The sequence below is a fragment of the Prionailurus bengalensis genome, chromosome A3, assembly GCF_016509475.1.
Source record: "Prionailurus bengalensis isolate Pbe53 chromosome A3, Fcat_Pben_1.1_paternal_pri, whole genome shotgun sequence".
NCBI lineage: Eukaryota > Metazoa > Chordata > Mammalia > Carnivora > Felidae > Prionailurus > Prionailurus bengalensis.
In genome coordinates this window covers 86,435,831-86,456,672 of record NC_057354.1, presented here as the reverse complement: position 1 = coordinate 86,456,672, position 20,842 = coordinate 86,435,831, and the positions used below count along the sequence as shown (strand labels likewise).

The window sequence follows — 20,842 nt, the reverse complement described above, 5'->3', positions numbered from 1 at the left end:
CATTCTGGATGGAATCCAGACTCTCCTCGTTGTTCGCCACGGCTTCTGTTCACCATCCCTCACTGCCACCATCTCCACGCTGCAGCCAGTGGGACTTTTCTAAAACACAAATCTGATCACTTCACTGCTTAAAACACTTGTGTAATTCTCCACTGTCCTCAGAGTGGGACGACCCCACGACCAGCACCCCACGTGGCCTGCTGTCACTGCCTCACACTCTGTCTTCCAACATACCCCGCTCTTGGTGTCTCCCAGAAGGACCCCTTAGGGTCCTTGTTTAAGCTTCCTTCTCACTAGGATAACTGTCCCTTTTTAACTCTCCCACTCTCAGCTTAAATGTCACTTCTAGAAATCGGTTTTGATTCCAGTCTGGTGAAATGCCCTTTCTAGGTGTATCCCTCACACCCACATGAGGTGTATCCTTCATACCTCACATGCTCATCTCCATCACACAGCCTTTCACATGGGCGATGTTTGGAGACTTGACTGTTGTCCCTGACCTTCAAGGGCGAGGACACTGCAAGTGAGCAGCCAGCACAACCACAGTGCTAGTCGCATAGAAAGTGCTCAACAAGGATCTGTCGAATGCATAAAGGACTTCAGGAATCCCTAGTCTCTGACAGTCCCGAATTCAAGCCCCTCATCTGCCCCTTACTAGCAGTGTGCCCTCCAGAAAGTTAATAACGGACCCTAAGCCCCAGTTTCTGCTCTGTAAACAGAGATCGACATCCTTCCCCAAGTTGTTCTGAATGGGTTTGTGCTTCTATAAGCATCTGCAGTTGAGACAATGCTTGACCCTTTCTTCTCTTCCAAGTCCTACATTCAACTCCAGGAAGCCAGAATTCAGTCCCGTTCTAATTGGTATCCCTAGTACCGGCCCTATGATGGGTTCCTAGTGGGAACATAATAGCTGTTTGATCAAAGAATGTTTGAGGGAAGGCAGCCAAGTTAAAGAGGGAAGAAGAAAGAGGCAACACAGGGAATGTGAAAAATGGAGAAAAGAGACAGAGAGAAGCAGAATGCAGACAATTTTCTCTGACTTGCTTATGTTACGGGAGGCTCATCTGCTTTCGAAGGACTGGGCTGAGCACGCTCTCTGCCCTCAGAGATAACCTGCCCAGCTCACTCCGGCCTCAGCGACAGCAGGGAGACATGGTGCCCATGTGACTGGCCTAGCTCCCTTACTGGAAGCAGCTGCACAGACAGCAGCCTGAGGCTGGAGCTCCAGGAGAGGATTTCACAACCTCTGGGGCTGAGCTTCAAATAAGTTTCAAACATTGTTTATGTACATTTATGTGTGTACTTTTCCTGGGTCTCTTCTGATTGCAAGGAGGCCCAGCCTTGCAAAACAAGCTCAGAATGTGCCTGAGTTTTTTGTTCTTGCTGATAGTCATGGAATGTACCGGCCTCCTGATGTCAGATCTGGGAGAAACCGAGGAGCTGAAAACAAAGAAGACATCCAACTCCAGTGGGTCCCTCCCAGAGCACGTGAAGTGGGATGGCTCAAACTGAGGTAAAAACAACTGGAGAGGGTTTAGACTGGTCCATATATTGATTGAATTCCATCCAGGAAAAAAAAACCCCAAACATGTGAGGCAGAGTTATATTTCCTTTTCTCCATCCTTTCCCCCTAAGCAGTAACAATAAGATAGTAGCCTGAATCCGTGTTAATCATCTTCCTAGAAGGAAAGGGACTGGTGGAAGCCCATGAAGATGGTAATCATCCATTTCCCTTATGCCTGTCTCCGGAGCAGTGTGAACAGTTGCCTTCAAATTGGTGGAGAAGGAAAGAGAAGATGCAGTCTTGGATGAAAAATAGGGAATTGGACCAGATCAGTGATTCTCCATCCCAGTTGCCATTAGAACCACCTGGGGAGCTTCTAAAATCCCAAATGTCCAGACCTCATCCCAGACAAGTGAAATAGAACCTTTGAGGTGGGATCCCAGTATCAGCGTTTGAATGCTCTTCAGGTTATCACAATGTGCAACCAGGTTGAAAACCACTAGATTCCACGAACCCTGATTTCTGAAGCTCCCTTACATCTCTGTTTAAAATTAGGAGAGCCTTTCTTTTTTTTTTTTTTAAATTTTTTTTTTCAACGTTTTTATTTATTTTTGGGACAGAGAGAGACAGAGCATGAACGGGGGAGGGGCAGAGAGAGAGGGAGACACAGAATCGGAAACAGGCTCCAGGCTCTGAGCCATCAGCCCAGAGCCCGACGCGGGGCTCGAACTCACAGACGGCGAGATCGTGACCTGGCTGAAGTCGGACGCTTAACCGACTGCGCCACCCAGGCGCCTCTAGGAGAGCCTTTCTAAATCAAGCAATTTTGGGGGGCTTTTTCCTGGTGTTTGCAAGTCTGAAGCCTTGGAATGTCATGTTCACATATGTGTTTTAGAAAGAGCATGGCATAGCTATATACTGGAAGCAGAGGGATGGTTTCAGCAAATGCTTAGCGAACTCTTTACATTGTAGGATCAGATGTGTTGCTGGCCTGCTATTTAAGTGGTTTCTTCTGGCACTTGATGTTGGATGTTGGCTCAGGGATTTCCTGGTGGGTACCAAGGAACAATAGGACTGTGAGCCCACCCTGGAAAGAAGGAAGACAGGGTGATGGCAGACTGAAGGCTCATGTCTCCTGCTGTGGCCCCATTTGTGTTTTCCCTGACTTGGGGCTTGGACAGCTCTGAGGAGGTGGGCACCAGTCCCAGGGAAGGGTGTGGCTCTGGGCTTAGGCACCCCCAGCCCTCAACTCTGTGGTAGAGGCTGGAGGCACTCAGCCCTTTCGGCAGGCAGCCTCAAAGGCTCTGTTGGTGGGCCCCTGTCTGCATCTGTAGGGCTGGGGTGGGTTAACTGGGGAGGATGGGGCACACAGGAACAGAGAAGGAAGCATTGCCAGGTTTCTGTGAGGTCAACATGTGTTTGAAACCATTCAGAATGTAACTGAGAATGTAATTAGGTGATTTTTGTTTTTGTTTTTGTTTTAAAGGAAAAATTCAGAACCTGTGACTCTTGTTCACGAGCACATGCCTAGATGTAGTCATTTTGAGTTTATGGAAAATGTGGTCAGGCCCATAAATCAGTGCTGAGGAATTCTTACAGAGTCATTGCCATGCAAGTAATGGAGATCTGTAGGGAGTCTCCTACAGTTATGCAGGACAAAAAAGAATACACATGTAGACACAGCTATGACATAGTCCTCCCTCACCTGGAACTCTTTCCTGAGTTGCCACAAGGCAGCTTTGAATGCCCATTCCTTCCTAATCTGTGACTTTTGTTGTATAACTCCGTGTACATCAAGAGGTCTGTGGCCATCGTTGTGTCGTGACCTACAAAGACACAGTTCTCTGCATCTGTTCCTCCCACGTGTCTTAACATTTTATCAGGATTTCTATAAAGCAAGCCCATTTAAAAGTAGGCTGGACAATCATAACTTGTGACAACGCTGAGCATATGGTTAAAGGTATCCTAATTCATAGACCTTCTGTACTTCAAGTCTATTATTTTGTGTGATTGGAGAATGAAAATTCAAGGTGGTATTGTGTTTCTCAAAAGTGTAGAGAACATCTTCAAGTGTTAATACAAACGTTTGGTCAAAATTAGTAAGCAAGAGATTCAGTTTAGGCGTGATTCATTGGAGGACATTCCATCGGTTTGCATTCCATTGTTGGATTTATCCATTTAGCCTTTTCATGCCAAACAGTGTTGGTTCTGTATCTTATCCATGATAACATCACCTACTCCTTCTCAGGTTGACTCAGCTTATGAATTTGTTTCTGCCAATCTGGTCAGTGGAGAATGGAACATTAACAAATTTTAGTGGAGATGTTTTTCAGGTGCTCTGAAAGAAATGTTCTTGTACACTTGACCAGCATAGTCTGCCACGGAAAAATAGTATGGCCGAACCTGAGTTTAGGGTATCTTATTGTTTTTTTCTTGATCTGTTAGATGAGTCTCATGCATGCTAGAACAATTCCTTAATTTCCCACAGAAACCAGATGTATAACTTATAAGGCCAAATACCACCCTGAGTACAAAGTTTATGGCCTGGGCTCATTTTTGTTAACTGGAGAGTTTGTACTTTAACATTTGCCATCGCAGTGTGTTCTTGTTGACTTTGACAGACAAAATACAAATTCCGTATGCCATGAGGGCCAAGTCAGCCCCGCATTTATATGACCTGGTTTCTTTTTGCCACAACCTGGGGGCAGGAAAGCTAATTGCACAAGCTGTGAAACTTTAGACCAAATCCCCTCAGCCACAAACCACTCGTTGTCATCAGTGCAAAGGAAGAGGGGCCTGCCTAACAGGCTGTGCTCTTGAGTTTTACGAGCTGTGCCTCGTTGAACAGTGGGCAGGGTAAGTAAAGCTGTGGGCTTACCTGATACACGTCAGTTGCAATATGCTTTGAATTTTTGTATCAGCCCTTCACAGGCAGTAGAAAAGCGTGACGTAAATAATCATCATAATCACCATTGATTGAGCATTCCTAGGTGTTCAGCATTGGGCCAGATTCGTTATAAGTACCTTCTCCAAACAGCCACAGCATCATTTACCTTATAAAGATGGAGCTCAGAGAGGTTAAGTAACTTGCCTGGAATTTTCCCGCCAAGAAGGAAGTTCTCTACCTGATTTGAAAGGAATTTCAAATCGGACACCTTTATTTTGCTTTTGGGCTATGTGCCTGACATCCAGAGAAGTGGATGGAAGATGTGGTTTGCTGGTAGTTGAGGGAGGATTTCGTCCCAAGTTTGTTTTGTAAAATTTAGGGAGAAGACAGAGCAACAGTGTGATTTCAGCAGAACAGGATTTGTTTCCAGCACTGTTACTTTGGGAACAGAACAAGTTATTCAGCTTCTCCTGTCCTTCATTTTCTCATTCACAAAATGGAGATGGACTAGATGGTTCCTAGCGGTCTCTGCTGACTCCTCCTTTTCTGCCTCCTTGTAGTTGGAGACACTCTAAGCTTGGCCCTGACAGTTTTGGGGCAAATCCTTACCAGGGTAAAAGGACCTCCTGAGGTCTTAGACCAGTTGGGTCTGACACCTGCTGGAAGAGGGTGGATGTTTTCTGTGGCCTCCATTCCCTTGCCCCACCTTGTGGCTCTGGCATCTTGTGCATCTTGTTGGTCACCACTGGCCACCGCTGCTGGGGAGCAGCAGGCCTCTCTCCTGGCACAGCCTAGGGAAGGGCCACTCCTGCCTCTTTCACTCGCTGTACCTACAACATAAGAAGCTCAAGTCCTAGGAAGTTTAACTCAATCTATTTCTGTCAAGATCCTTTCCAGAAAAGCAAGTCAACACTTAAGGTCTTGTCAAGAACCCAGAATTTTGAAAATTAGTATCTGATTTGTCACAACAGGAAATAACAGCTAGATTGATATATCTGGAGTTATTCTAGCTCACCAAATTCAGAGTGAGAGAGAAAAACAAAGTATGTATGACACCATTAATGAATCCTACCGTGTCTCCTGGCTGTGGACGCATCACAGACACACGATCATATCCTTTCCTTAGTAGGACCCACAAGGCATCCAGTTTTCCCTGAAAACACAAAACAAAACAAAACACCAAATGCATCAAGATTACAAATGAAACCAGAGCAGTGGCCAACATAGACATGTAGAACTTTCCATGCTTCTTCAGTCATGTGAACAACGTACCGCTGGCAATGTGGTCGTAACGGGATAAGTGACTCTCCAGGCCCTAAGTTCAAAATGGGGGCTGCAGGAGAGACATGTAACAAGACCCTGATGTGCATGCAGGATACATGCATGAGACTTCGGTGCTGTCCCAAATTTGCTAACGCAGAGAAGTGCATTCAGGCTCTCAGCTTTTGCTCTCACTGCGTTTCTGGGCGTATCCTCACACCAAAGTCAATCTTTTCAACTTCCACTGAAGTAGTAGTTTTTTTCTTCCCACTTAATGCCCAGAGTTCACAAATGAAACAATGATGACAAATTCAGGAAAACTACTAAACAGAACTATTGATGAGGCCAGACCAATTGAAGGCCCCTGGGATGCAGATCCCTGGGCTCACTCAGCACCTATGACTTGCTCAGGAATCCCAGGCTCAAGGGACAGATTACCAAAAATCTCAGAATACCCAAAATCACAACCCCTTTGGAGTTGTAGGTAATTGGCTGAATGTGAGAAGGGTGAGTCTGTGAGTGAAGTTTTCACAGCATATGATGAAGGGAGCCTAATGCCTCTGGCCATTCTTGTCCCCTAGACGTGCTGAATGGAGGCTCATTTCCCCTGTCTCAAATACTAAAATGCAACAATGACATTTATTGAATTTTGCTCTTAGTATTAACCCTTAATATGTTACCTGCCATAGCAAAAGACTTTGCAGATGTGATTAAGTACAGGATCTTGAGATGGGAAGATTATCCTGGGTTATGCAGGTGGACCCTAAGCATGTGGGTCCTTGATAGAGGGAGGCAGGGGGGGGTCAGAGTCAGAGAAGTTGTGCCGACAGACACAGAGTCAGAGGGATTCCACGTGAGCGAGATTCAACCCACGGTTGTTGGCTTTGAGGAAGGGAGGGGGCCATAAACCAGTGAGTGTGGGCAGCTTCTAGTCTCTGGAAAAGACAAAGAGTCAGATTCTCTCCTAAAGCCTCCAAAAGAGATGCAACCCTGGCCTCGCCTTGATTTGAGCCCAGTGAGACCTATTTTGAGCTTCTGACCTCCCGAACTGTAAAATAACAAAATTGTGTTGTTTGAAGTCACTAAGTTAGTGGTAGTTTGTTACAGCAGCAATAGGAAACAAATACAGGCTTTATTAATCCCTGACGTACTCTATGTTTATTTGCCTATTGTCTGTCTCTGCCACCTGGAATGTCAATTCCATGAAAGCAGAGGTGTCACTGGGTTGTTAGTTGCTGGACACCCAGCCCTAGTGCTCAGTAAATTTTGGTTGGATGAATGCATGCATTCAGTGCTACTGAATAAGTGCTGGGCTAGGTGTTTTCACATGCGTCTTCTCCCAAACTCCCAAAGGATTATGAAGAGGAAATGGAAGGTCAGACTAACAACTAACTTGCCTAAAGCACACAGCTGGTAAATTGGGAGGTGTGATTGGACCCTATGGCTGTGTAATTCCAGAGCTCATATACTTTCTATTATATTCCTTGTGCAGATATTCTGGCTCGAGTACTTGGACTTAGATCCTTTAGAAGAGGGTTTCTAAATGGTAGGTTGCAACTCTTCAATCCCTCATGAGACAGTTTTGTGTATTAGGACCAGAATTCTTTTTTTTTTTTTTTTAATTTTTTTTTCAACGTTTATTTATTTTTGGGACAGGGAGAGACAGAGCATGAACGGGGGAGGGGCAGAGAGAGAGGGAGACACAGAATCGGAAACAGGCTCCAGGCTCTGAGCCATCAGCCCAGAGCCTGACGCGGGGCTCGAACTCACGGACTGCGAGATCGTGACCTGGCTGAAGTCGGACGCTTAACCGACTGCGCCACCCAGGCGCCCCTAGGACCAGAATTCTTAAGAAATAAAATAGAATAGGAAAGAGAATATTTGAGTCACTTGCACACGACGAAGATAACTGTTATTTTGTGACCAATTTGTATCAGTTAAACGTGTATGGGTGTGTGTATATTGGTGAGTGTTTTAGCGCACATTCAACGCACACATTCTTATGTACTGAGCCAAACTGTATTTCCTACTGGGTCTCAGTGAGGCGTGTTTGAAGATACTGATCTGGAAGAGGACTCTGAAGGATGGTGCTGAGAGGCTGGGGAAGTCCAGAGACTTCAAGTTCCTTGATACAAAGCTTTTGTAGAGGAAGCATCAATTTAAGAATGTCATCTCGAAGACTTCATGTTCTGGCATTCTCTTCTGGTGGGTTAGATTCAAATAAAATGTGCTCTTGAACTTCTATCAACTGTTGCTCAAGTTCTGTGGGTTAAACTTTGTCTTGCTAAGTGTTATGTTTTTCATCTCTTTTGGCAAAGTATTTACAAAAGCCTCTAAAAATATTTTGAAATGACTTTAGAAAGCTGGAGGGGACTGCTGCTGGGTTCAGCACGGTTTTCTGCATTAAACCACTTCAATCATCAGTTAAGTGTTTTCCTTGAAGGTTCCTTGGGGTAAGCATTTATATTTCAGGATGAAACCAGGTGGATTTCCTGGATGAATGCCTCTTTTTCTTTCCCTATTTTGGGGGGACTCCCAGTATTCATCCTTGTAAATCAGCCCACCCACAGCATTCTGTGTGCTAATCACTCAACTGCTTGACAAATGAGGAGCAGTAAGATGGGGATGGGAAGAATATTTGCAGAAACTTAAATCTGAAGCTATGGGCAGAGCAAAAGAGCAGAGACCACCTGGATGCATAACACCATGAGAATCGGTAGTAAGTTAGGTTTTCTTGTGGCAACAGGTCATAGTGTGACGTTTAAGCCAAAAGTGACAATTCACACTGCCTGAGTTGGTATTTGGGGTCTGGCCCTCCCAGTTCTGCAGCTGTGGATGAGCTGTTTCATCTCCCTAAGCCTCACTTTTCTCATCTTTAAAATGGACACAATGGTACTATCTACCCTATCAGGTAACTACCCAATTAGATATTGAAGTTAGATACTTAGCTCAAAGAAAGTATTCGTTAAATGTTACCTATGATCATGGCAAAGTCATGAAAATGATCACTTGGGAGGCTCTGAAGAAAGATGGAAAAGAATGCAATATAGAGTGTAAGAAATCAATAATGTGAACTTGACAAGCGTGTATCCATCCATCCTCCATTCTGTGCTCAGCCAACCCCTGCCCACTTCCTTCAGGCCACTCCCCTCCAGCATGCTGTGGACTGGCCTCTCTTGCAGCGTTTGGCCCCAGTGCTTCACCAAGCTGCACTTGCTAAGGCCACCAATGGATCCCAACTGCCAAGTGCCTTGGCCACCGTTGGGTCTCATTTTTCTTTTTTAATTTTTTTTTTACATTTATTTATTTTTGAGAAACAGAGTGAGACAAAATGTGAGTGGGGGAGGGGCAGAGAGAGAAGGAGACACAGAATCTAAAGCAGGGTCCAGGCTCTGAGCAAGCGGCAGCACAGAGCCTGATGCGGGGCTCGAACCCACAAATTATGAGACCATCACCTGAGCCGAAGTTGGAGGCTCAACCGACTGAGCCACCCAGGTGCCCCAGCATTTTACTTGATTCTTAGATCTGATGCACTGGGCTTCTCCTTTCTTTACACTTTCCCTTGGCCTCAGTGCCATCAGCCTCTGCCTGCTCCTTCCTTCCTCCCCGGATAGGCCTTTTCAGCTTCTACCTGGTCCTCCCTTCAGCCCTCTTCAAGCCTCTCCCTCAGGCTGAGTGATCCACCTGGGAGGCTCTCACCTAGTCTCTGGGGTCAACTTCCATCTCTCTGCTGATGGCTCACAAATTCTACCTTCAGCTTAGTCCTCTCCTGAGCTCCCAATCCAGTCACCTACCAAATCTTAGGTAGGTGACTAAGTTGTCATGCAGAAGTTAGCACAGGTATTAAAAACGGAACTAGCTATCTTTCCCCAACCCGTTCCTCCTTTTGCATACCCTGCTTGGTTCCTGGCACTGCCGACATCCACACGGGCAAGCTGGACACCAGAGACTCACTGTCACCTCCTTGCCCTCTTCACCTCCTCATATTCAACTCCAACCATGTCTTGTGGACTCTCTCTCTGTCACAGCTCTCCTGTCACTGCTTCCTGTCCATCCTGCCCCACTGTCTCCATGGCTACTGCCTGGCCCAGACCCTCATCATCTGTCACTCATCTTGCCAACGGTTTCCTGATTGGTCTTTTACCTCCAGGCACCCCCACCCCCCCAGTCCTCTCTCCTGTTTGATTAATGATGGATTTCATTGCTAGCTCTAATGGATGCTTTGCAGTTAATAAAATAAACCAGGAAACATCTTACTAGCAGTATGAATTTAGGCAAGTCACCTAACTTCTCTGTGCCTTAGTTTTTCCATTTGTAAATGGGAGTAGTAGTAGTTTCTACTTTTGAGGGTTGTTGTAAAATAAAGGAGCGAGAGTGTGGTGTGTGGGAAGCCTCTGGAATTGTGCCCGGCCTGCAGTATGCATTTCACCCAGGTGAGCTGCTGTCCTTGGGTTCCTCTGGCCAAGGTGAGACCAGTTAGTTAGTTCCAGTTTTATTCTCAGTGTTCTGAGTTCTGGCGGTGCCACCAATGAGCCCAAAGTCCCACCTCTGTGGCATAGGACACCATCTGGGTAATCCACACACCCAACCTCTCCTTCTGCTCCCTCGTCAGCTTTTTATAGCTTTTTATGCAAGAGCTGAAGGAAGTTTTAGAAAAGTGGGTTTCTAACCAAGAAGAGGATACAAAATTATCCCCTAAGGTCAAAGAGAAGTGCATAACAAAAGCTGCTGGTGCCTTTATTTTTCTGAATGGAGGCAGAAAGCTGTCATTTCAAGACAGCAGCTAATGAGGTTTTTAATAATATCCCTTTGGGGTGTGAAGAGCCTCAGGGGATTTTTCCAACCGGTTCCTGGGATTTACCCGAAGTCTGGAGGTGGGGGGAAGGAGCCTTTGAGTTGACTCCCTATTTATCTCAGATTTGAGTGACCATCATGCACAGGCCTCTCCATAGGACCCAATTCAAGACATGGTCCCTCCCCAGGAGAAATGCCCAACTGCTTCTGTGAAGCTGGAAATAAAGATTTCCCTATTAACCTTGGGACCCTCTGTCAGAATATATTAGCTGGAATTTAAATATAGCTTTCTTTCATAGGAAATTGATACATTTTCACTATAAAATGAGAAATTTACCAATTTCAGGCTTCCGCACTGCACCTCATGCTCAGACTACCTTCCAATCCACAAAGGCAGGCAAACTGGGAGTTCTAGGTCAACTCTCCATTTTGTTTCTTCCTAAACAATAAGGCAGGGTGGGGAATGTTTATGCAGCCATCATTCAAAGCATCGTGGTGCCTGGGGTTTGGGGCTGAGCTTCTTTTTCTCTCCTTTTTAAAAAATTTGGCCAAGCAGCAGCTGTGTCTTCTCTTCTGGGTTGTCTGCCTGAGCTGCTTGTAAGTTAGTCAGAGGTGGAGAATTTTGAGGGTAGGTCAACAATAGAGTGGTTAGAGATTAACATCTGAATTTTTACACCTTAAAATCTATGGTAAATATTGCAGCCCATGCTTCTCCTCAGATGAAATGAATTAATGCATAACGTTGGAAACACACACACACACACACACACACACACACACACTAGCACACACTCACACAGGGTGATTTTTGTTTTGTTCTTTTTTAGTTTTGGTCTTTGTTTAAAAAAAGTTTGGAGCCATTATAAAAAGTAGCCAGAAAGGGATAAAAAACGTCTGTTTAACATCAACAGCCCATCTGACAATACTTAAGGCTTTGGTATGTCTTACTGGGCTACATAGGGCTCCATCCAGCATGGTTTCATGACTGAATGCTGCTTGATTATAAGGTCAAGGTGCTGTAGGCCAGGGATGAAGGTTGGCCTGACAGAAAATGAAGAGAACAGAAGACACACCCCCCCCCCCCCCGCCCCGCCCCAGGCCTCACAATGAGTATGACCTAACCCTGCCCCTTCATGGTCTGGTTCTTGTGCAAAGAACAGCCAGTCTTCCTGGCCATCCAGGGTCTGGCTTTTGTCCTTCAGCTGTCACTTCTGCCATTTTCAGTCCTGTGGAGGAGCTACTGGAAAGGGAGAAAATGGTTTCTCTAAAGGCTGCAAGCCTTCCAGCAAACCTGAAAACAGTCCTGGTTTTAATCTATCTGGAGGCCATATATCTGGGCATTACTTCACTTGTCTGAAATGGTCAGTCCCAATTTAATGAGAAGCATGGGGTACTGTAAATCCAGGGGGTGAAAACGGAGCAAAGGAAAATTAAGGCCGAATATCGGAAAATTTCCTGGTCATGAGCCTGGAATGAGGAAAGGGTGAAGTTTGGTTGCTGTGGTCAGTGCCCTAAATCCGACTGGGGAATGGGGGAGAGAAGCCCGATGTGGACTTCGTCTCTTGATGAGTTCCTCCTGGGTTTGCTTAGCAGATGCGCTCACCTGCCTCTCTGCTTCTCATATCGATTTTATAACATGCATGAAAAAAGTGAGTCGAATGCAATACATTTAAAGATGTGTATGATTCTGACCACTTTCCCTGGGGAGCTAAGTCTTTCCAGTGTCTCTTGAAAGCTTTACATTGGGTGGGAGTGTTCTCCCTATTTATAGTGGGGGCAGAGAATGGACTGGTCATTCTGCATGAGCTGCATGCCCCCATCCACTCTCTGCCTTTCTCTGTCCTCCTAGCTCTATGCCCCAGAGGCCTGACCTCTACAGAAAACATCACCTGGTTGCCCTTTGGTTTGGCCGATAGGTGTACCAGAAGGAGATGAGGGTAAGATGAGGGAGAGGTCGGGGCATTTATTCCTTCTGTTCCCTCCCTGACCCCCTGCCTTCCTCGGTGGCTGCATTCTTTTAGGAGAGGGATCTGTAAACATTTTCTGTAAAGGGCATAGAGTAAATATTTTAAGCTTTGTAGCTTGAGGCAAACTCTAGGGTATTATATAGGAACTTACAAAACCATTTAAAAATAATAAAAACCACTCTTAGTTTGTGGGTCATATGAAAAACAGGCGGTAGGGCAGATTTAGATTGCTGATTCCCTTGCTATGGCCACTGGGTGGCCTCTTCTGGTCACTGGCTCAAATGATACCATCTCCCATCCTTATCCTTCAGGCCTAGGGGGGTAACAGCTCTCACTGGTTGCCAGTCCCTGAATCCCTGGCCATCTCTGTGGGTTCTCTTAACCCTGCCCTCACCAAAAGTTCAACCCTCTTGAGTGTGCTTCTATTTCCTGCCCAGACTGTGACAAATCCAGCGAGAGGGTTCATGAAAGGGAAGCAGAGTTTACAGCACTATGTGAGGCTAAATGTTTTTCCAAGGCCCAGTGACATCTGCAGGCACCATGGCTAAGATGGGGCTCATCATGGAGCATGAAACTTGTTAAACAATATGAATGCTGACGTTCTGGGAGCAAGTCTGCCCTTCTTCTTGAGAGACAGTATACAATTTTACTTTTGAATTCCTTTCTCTGCTTCTATTCTGAAACCTCCTTGTTCTCACCCCTCCCTCAACACATAAGGTGACCTCTTTTTCTCTCCTCCCCTCAAAGGGACGGCAAGAAGAATGTCACCTTCTTTGAACTGATGGTACCAAAGCGATCTGTGCACGTCACAGGAGATAGTCTCACCAGCAGGACACTCTGGGAGTGGTTTTGTAATTAAACTTATGTGTCAGCTCTTTAACAAGAGATGGCGGAGTCCCTGTGCTATGCCAGGTACAGTGCTGTTTCCTGCAGGTTCAAAGATGAGTTAAGCAGAAGTGGTGCCCCCAAGGGGTCAAATCTGGTGGGGAGAAGACTCACACATGAGCAATCACACTAGCGGACTATTGTATAGAGGGAGCTGAGCAGGCCTTGGCTTGAGCTGCTCCACCAGCAGGAAGGCAAAGTGACCGTAGCCATGTCAGAGTATGACAGTACTGCTGAGGGGGTGTGCCCGTCCACCGACATCACACGTCTTTCCCATCTGGCTGTCCGGGGCTTCCTTGACGCTCAGATTCTCAACCATTTAACATTAATCCCGCCGTTGCGTCTGTGGTAGAAATAGGCTATGAAATCTAACGTGGGCCTCCTTGCAGAGACTTCTGACAAATTGCTGACGTGTGGTCATGATCTTTCGGCCAGGTGCCAAGGTTCCTGCCCTCAGGGAACCTTCTATACGGCAGTGTGGCTGGAACCTTAGGTGACAATTTTTTTTTAAAATTTTTTTTACATTTATTTATTTTTGAGAGACAGAATGAGACAAAGTGAGAGTGGGGGAGAGGGCAGCGAGAGAGGGAGACACAGGATCGGAAGCAGGCTGCAGGCTCTGAACTGTTAGCACAGAGCCCGATGCGGGGCTCGAACCCACAGACCGTGAGATCATGCCCTGAGCCGAAGTCGGACGCTCAACTGACTGAGCCACCCAGGCGCCCCTTCGGTGACAATTTCTTAAGTGGGCTTGTTCAATCCCAGATGGCTGGGCCCCACCCCTGAAGTTGTTGATTCAGTACATCTGGGTTGGGCCTGAGAATGTGCATTTCCAACAAGTTCCTGGGGGATGTTGATGTTGGTGGTCCAGGGACCACACTGTGAGAACCAGCAGTGGGACACAATGACTAAGGAGGAGGCTCATGAGCAGAGGCTGTGGAGGTAATGATAATTGGGGGCCACAGAGGGGTGTGGCTTAGGGAGTTTTGATGTTAGAAAGGGAGGCACTGGGGGGAAAAGGAGTTTCACCGAGAAAAAGCAAAGCAAGTTGTGACAGACAGCCTGTGTGCCTATGAAAGCCTTTTGTGAGAGTAAGTCATTAGGCCTGGGAATCTGTATTTTTAAAGCTCTCAGGGTGATTCTGATACTCAGCCAGGGTTGAGAACCTCTGTATACTTAGTATCTGGCAGTACCCAGCACATACTATGTACACAACAAACGCTCGTTGATGCTAACTCCAAGTGGGTGTGGGGAATGTTTTTAGACGTATGCATCCAGTTGTTTATATCCCTATTTACTTCATAAAACTCAGTCCTAAACCACTGGTTGATGGAGGAATAACATTCTCTCAAGCAGAAATTGGATTCTTCAAACAGAATTAATGTTCTTTCAAAGTCCAGGATTACAGAAATGAAAACCTGGCGATAACCAAATATGTCATGTTAGTCACAAGGTACAGATGCCTAAAAACGACCTAATAGAAAATTCCCTTTCTTCTTCATCTCTGAGGTTCTATTTGGCTCCTTCCTGTCTGCACATGCATGCACGCCATTGCATGTTCTGCATTAGAAAATAATTAGAAGCAACCAGCTGTTAGTCAAGCAAGCTACATCTCGCCCACATCTTTCCAGAGTTCAAGCCATTGGCTGGGGTGGGGTGAGGTGGGGTGGTGTGGGAGGGGGTGGGCGCACTTATCTTAAAAAAGAATCTCCTTGCTTTAAACACAGCAAACCAAAACGAAAATACACTGCCAATTAGTGTGAGCATGAGCCAGCTTGGCTGAGAAGAGACAATTACCAATGAAATGTCACTCCATTGTTTAAAATGGTTATTTCTTTTGCGGCGCCTGCGTGGCTCAGGCAGTTAAGCGTCCAACTTTGGCTCAGGTCATGATCTTGCGGTTTCTCAGTTCGACCCTGCGTCGGGCTCTGTGCTGACAGCTCAGAGCCTGGAGCCTGCTTCAGATTCTGTGTCTCCCTCTCTCTCTGCCTCTCCCCTGTTCATACTGTCTCTTTCTCTCTCTCTCTCAAAAACAAATAAGCAATAAAGAAAATTTTTAAAAAATGTATTTCTTTTGATTTCATAGGAGAAGTGCTGCTCTAAAATTAGCAAACAACTGGGGTGCCTGGGTGGCTCAGTCTGTTGAGCATCTGACTTCGCCTCAGGTCATGATCTCACTGCTCGGCTCGTGAGTTCGAGCCCCATGTCGGGCTCCGTGTTGACAGCTCAGAGCCTGGAGTCTGCTTTGGATTCTGTGTCCCTCTCTCTCTCTGCCCCTCCCTCACTCATGCTCTGTCTCTCTTTCTCTCAAGAATAAATAAAACATTAAAAAATTTTTTTTTAAATTAGCAAATAACTCAGTGAATGATGATGAGTAGTATTTTTGCTCTTACTGGAAGAAGGGTAAGACTGTGTGGGTGCATGTGTATATGTGCGTGATGCGAGCTGGCTCTTAAACTGGGTCTTTCTGACTTGAGGCCTTGGAATTGGCCCAGTTTCTGTTTGCAGTATAGATATAGAGGAAGAACAAGAGGAAGAGAAAAGAAGTCTTCAGGAAGCACTAGCTACCTTCTATAGCTGAAATTCCCTAATAAGCCGAAGAGATTTAAGCTCTGGAGATATACAGGGGAAGAGAGATAGTGGAGAAAAGAAAAGGGGGGGGGGTGGTTTTGCTCACAGACAGGACAAGTGAGTCCTAAATCCATGGCCAACACATGACGCACTGGCGGGAAGCTTGGAGAAAGGGGAATTGGCTTGTGTTATGGCAAGATGAAGAGAGATAAGGCATCAAGGGGAATGCTGCCATTTTTGTTAGATAGTGGAACTGTCTACCAATGAAGCTGAGAGATGTTACAGGAATTTATGTGATCTTCTGGGGTCACTACTCCAGTCTCTTGACTCATAGTCCACTTGGATTCTGCTAGTTTGCCATGGAGATTTTTAAAAAATGTTTATTTATTTTGAGAGAGAGAGAGAGAGAGTGAGCATGAGTGGGGGAGCAGCAGAGAGAGAGAGAGAGAGAGAGAGAGAGAGAATCCCAAGCAGGCTCCATGCTGTTGGTGCAAAGCCTGATACCGGACTCAATCCCACCAGCCGTGAGATCGTGACCTGAGCCCAAACTCAGAGTCAGACGCTTAACTGAACCATGAGGCACCCCAGCCCTGGTGATTTTAAAAAGCCTAGTTTCAACTTTGATAATGTAGAAATAGAGAAAATAAGTACGTGTACTTTTAAGTCCATGATTTTAGAAATTTGTTCCTTTGTGATACCTGGGATTTGGTTTGATATTTTATCATGTCAAAAGAATCTGAGTCTTACTATGTGAGCATTTTATCAGGAGAGATGATGGGTTTCTGAGTAGAAAGGGACACACCTTGATTGGCGAGTACCACTTCCGGGGGGAAGAGGGCCGACGCATGTTGTTGTTGAGATTTCGAGGTTCGGGGAATTCGTACTCCTGCTCTGGCATCTTGACTCTCGCATTCTTTGCTTTTTCCAACTTAGCACCTTCTTCTGTGGAACCCTTTTCTCCCCAGCGAACCTACAATAAATAACATATAATAAAACAAAATGACAAAATACAGTAAAATGCCTCTGGAGATGGGCATCATACATACATGTGTGATATGCAATGTGAGTGCTACCCACTCCCCAATTCCTTTGGGTTTTTGGGTCAGGGAAGAGGAGGGTGTGGAAAAAGGGAAAGAGAGAGGTTTGAAGGGGCAGGGAGAGCAAATCACACAGATGGATGTTTAGGGGAGGAATTGTCCAGACTGGGGACAGCATGTGCAAAGGCCCTGCAGGCCCAGGAAAGAACTTTGGACTGTATTCCAGTGGAAGAGGAAACCACTGAGGTGTTTGGGCAGATAAACAAATTACTGTAAGTGGTGGGCAAGATATGGGGGTGCACAGTTAAAGGGGTGTACCTGCCATCTCTCCGTCTGACGCCTTATAATCCAAATTCCCACCAGACCTCAAGTATGAGCTTTCACCAGTTTTATCTGGTTTTCCATCACGGAGTCGTCGGCACAGAGATGTGAGTACTTGAAGCTGTATCTTACCTCCATCCTTTTAATGCCTCCAACGCCTCGCCCACCATAGTAAGAGGCATCTACAGTAGGCCACTTTTTTTTGGGCAGACCATCGTCATCTTCTTCCTGCAGAGAGATTGTCATATATGAAGGAAGCAAAGCACCACTGCTGTATGTACGTGTCCACTTTGGCAAAGTGGATGGGAATCGACTGCCTGGGTTAAACCTCAGAGCTTCCTAGGCCGTCCGTGGGGCAAGTCACTTAAGCTGTCTGAGTTTATCTTCCTTATCAGTAAAGCGGGGGTAAAAGCGCTCCTGCCTCCTTAGGTTGTAGCACAATCCAGGAACCCATTCTCTGCTGCATCTCTACTCTTTCCTAGGGCGGTTCACCTAATCCCATCTACATGCTGATGACTTGGGTTTCTATCTTTATCCCCGATTCCTCTGAACCCAACTGCTGACTCGACATTGACATCTCCCTTCAGGGGACTAATAGCCATCTCAGTAGTACCACGTCAAAGAGGAGTCTCCCCATCGTCTCCTCATCTTAAACTTGCTCGTCCTGCAGTATTCCCCACTGCCTGGAGTCACCCTTGAATCCCCCCTCCCCCCACCTCATCTCAATTTGCCAGCAGATTCTGTTGACCTTACTTCTAAAAGACCCCACAGCTATGACTTCTCCACCTCCACCTCCATCCCCACCCCACCACACTGGTCCCAAGCCCCCTCCGCTTTCTGTAGGATACTGCAGTAGCCACTGACTGGCTTCCCTGCTGTGCTCCTCGCCTACAATCCGTTCTCCACAAAGCAGCAGAGGAAAATCCAAACCCAGCTCTGCCCTGTGAGCTCTGGCCTTGGCTCGCCTCTCCAGCCTTCTTCCTTACCACACTCCACCTCCCTGTACTCCAGCCTGCTTGCCCTCCCTCTGTCCCTCAAAGAGCACATTCCTGTCTCGAGGCTTGTGCACAAGCTGTCCCCTGACCCAAGAATGCTCTTGCCCTGCTCTTCTCATGGCCGGATCCTTCCTATCACTCGTTGAGAGGACTTCCCTGGACATCCGTCTACAGCAGCCCCAGTCTCCTCATCCCATCAGTCTGTTTCAGTTTCAGTTATGGACCCTTTCATGCCTTGATATTTATTTACTATTGGCTGGAGTGTAAGTTCCATGGAAGCCTCTGTTTACTCGTCATGTTTACCATTGCATTTTCAGCTTTTAGAATGGCACCTAGAATGTGGGAGGTGCCCAAGAGTTATCTGTTGAATTTACAAACAAATTAAATGAAGTGATTCAAATAAAGCAGTTAACTCAGTGTCTGCCACTTAGTTCAGTGACAGGAAGCTAGCGCTTACTGTATTTTTTAAGATGAAGGGAGAAAACAAGAGGAACTTGTAACTTTATGGATGGAAAAGAGAAGGCTAATTAGCAAAACTGCTCCTTATCTTGGCACCGTAATTATTCCTGTTGAGGGGAGAAAAATCTCCACCATCTACAGTCACAGGTGGGTGACAGAGGAGTAGCATGATTTCCCTCCTGGGTAAAGAAAGGAAGCTGCAAAAAAGGAGTCTGCAAAACAGAAGAATAAGCCAAAGAGGCTGAAAATCCTCAGAACAGGCCTGCTTCCCACAGCCTGTGTTGGTGGTACTGGAGAGTCAAGGACTCAGACTGGAGTCCTAGGTAGGGCCAATTCTATCAGTGGGTGGAAAGGGGATCCCATGCAGGAGGCAAGGAACAAAGCAAGGACAAGTGGTCAGCAATACAGAGACCCAGAGATGACAAAGCACCACAGTAACACATGGAGACTCTCTGGGTGACTTACTGTGCTTGGGACGGGCAGGCTTCTTTTTAGAAAATCAAAAAAATTTATATATCTTAAAAGACACGATCACAGCAGACCAGAGGATTTGCAACATCTTGGCAGCTGATACTGGGCTGGTCTTTCTGTCTCTTTAAAACAGATCTGTCTTTCTTCCCCAGGGACTGTGGGTCCTGAGCACAGAGTGTATTTTGTTGACCCTTGTATTCTAGGTCTTGTATGGAGCTGGTTCACAAGGAGGTGATCAATAACCAGATACCGAATTCATGATAACCAGTTGAATTTAGGAAGTCTTTACCATGTATGTGCCAGTCACTCTTCCAAGTGCTTGACATTAACCTTTTAATCTCACAGCAGGCGGCATGGTAGGTGGTGCTATTATGTTCATTTTAGGGAGGAGGAATAGAGAGGTTAAGGGTCTCAGGTCACCCAGTTTATAGGTGAGAGAACTGCTTCCGAGTCCAGATAGCCTCACTCCCGTTTGTTTCTCAGTGTTGGCAAAATTCTGGGTTTTGTCCTTTGGTTTTGCTTTTCCAGTCGTTTGGTGGTACCAAATAAATGCTACTTTTCTACTTCTTCCCCCTTGTACCTGCTAATCTTGAAGATTTATGACTGTAGCACATGATAAAATAGTAAAATAACACCGAAGAGCCCCAAATAACACGTTCACACTATTTTACTTTATGATAAGAACCTCAGAAGGTTTAGGATGTTAAACCAAGACCCTTACGTATCTTACACACACGGTTCAAGTATCCCTGGAGGTGGGTGTATGTGTCTGTGTGTCATATAGGAAATGTGGCTTCACTCCTGGTCTAGTGCAGTTTCTTTTCTAAAGGAGATAAATGAAATGATATCACCCAAAACTGAACATAAAAGCACCAAGCATGTAAGAAACTCCAAGAATAAAGCTGACTTATTCAGCAGGAAACTGAAATGGTCTCATGAGTCTCCTAATTTTTTTAAAGAACAGGAGTACAAACATTGGAGACCATTTACTAGGGCCTTTTCGTTGCGCAGGAGAGGACAGTCAGATCCAGAGAAATGAAGGGACCAGTGGAGTTGAAGTTCTGGTCCTGTTCCCTGATGCCTGGATCTCCCCCCTATTTGCACCCAGAGCTGCTCTTCCTTACATCCTCCCTCCCACCACGGACTTGCTGCAGCCTCTGGTCTGCACTCTCCTGAGCATGTGCAGCAGGGGCTGGCCTTCCCACAACAGGAAATGCCGGGACTTCAATCTGCTCCACCAAGCCTGCCGTGTAATCCCCTGACCCGAGCTCGCCTGCCAAACTCAAACAACAACAGCAAAGACAACACAAAGGCCCAGGGTTTGACCAACGGGAGAGTCAGAATTTCCCTGCAGTTACCATGGCTCTGTTTACACATTCTAGAGACGGGAGGGTTTTGCAATCTTCAGAAGAGAAGGGAATCTTTGATGTGTCTTTTCATTTGGCCAACAACTGATGGAGTAAAATCACAGTCCCCAGCAATGCCACAAAGAAAATCGGCAGCACCTGAAGTGAATCTCTACCTTGAATGAAGTATAAAGTCTCTCTTGCGGAGGCCCTCTCACACCGCCCTTCAAGAACATTAGCAGGGTGAGAAAGAACTTCTGGTACACAAATCCTCTGTGATGACTGGAGGACAGACAGGCTAAGCCACATTGCTTTGCGTGAGCAAAGTAGTAGGGGTGGAGGGTT

At 46.1% G+C, this 20,842-nt stretch overlaps 1 protein-coding gene and 1 long non-coding RNA gene across 3 annotated transcripts in view; one reads left to right on the top strand and one right to left on the bottom strand.

Moving 5' to 3' along the window:
• The window catches only part of ANTXR1 (ANTXR cell adhesion molecule 1), a 222,562-nt gene that overhangs the window by 45,832 nt on the left and 155,888 nt on the right, over positions 1 to 20,842 (bottom strand). The window contains exons 15-18 of one of the 2 annotated variants that reach the window (XM_043603552.1): positions 17,359 to 17,454; positions 16,671 to 16,838; positions 5,464 to 5,544; positions 2,323 to 2,591 (exon numbers count right to left, since the gene is read on the bottom strand). In XM_043603552.1, the coding sequence (XP_043459487.1) occupies positions 2,499 to 2,591; positions 5,464 to 5,544; positions 16,671 to 16,838; positions 17,359 to 17,454 (438 nt within the window). In that variant the 3' untranslated portion in view covers positions 2,323 to 2,498. Of the gene's footprint in view, positions 1 to 2,322; positions 2,592 to 5,463; positions 5,545 to 16,670; positions 16,839 to 17,358; positions 17,455 to 20,842 lie in introns of those variants that run through there. The other variant, XM_043603551.1, reaches the window with a different exon arrangement.
• LOC122496947 overlaps positions 1,164 to 20,842 on the top strand; it is a 121,955-nt gene continuing 102,276 nt past the window's right edge. Inside the window, exon 1 of the long non-coding RNA XR_006300992.1 lies at positions 1,164 to 1,513. This is a non-coding gene — a long non-coding RNA (uncharacterized LOC122496947). The remainder of the gene's footprint in view (positions 1,514 to 20,842) is intronic.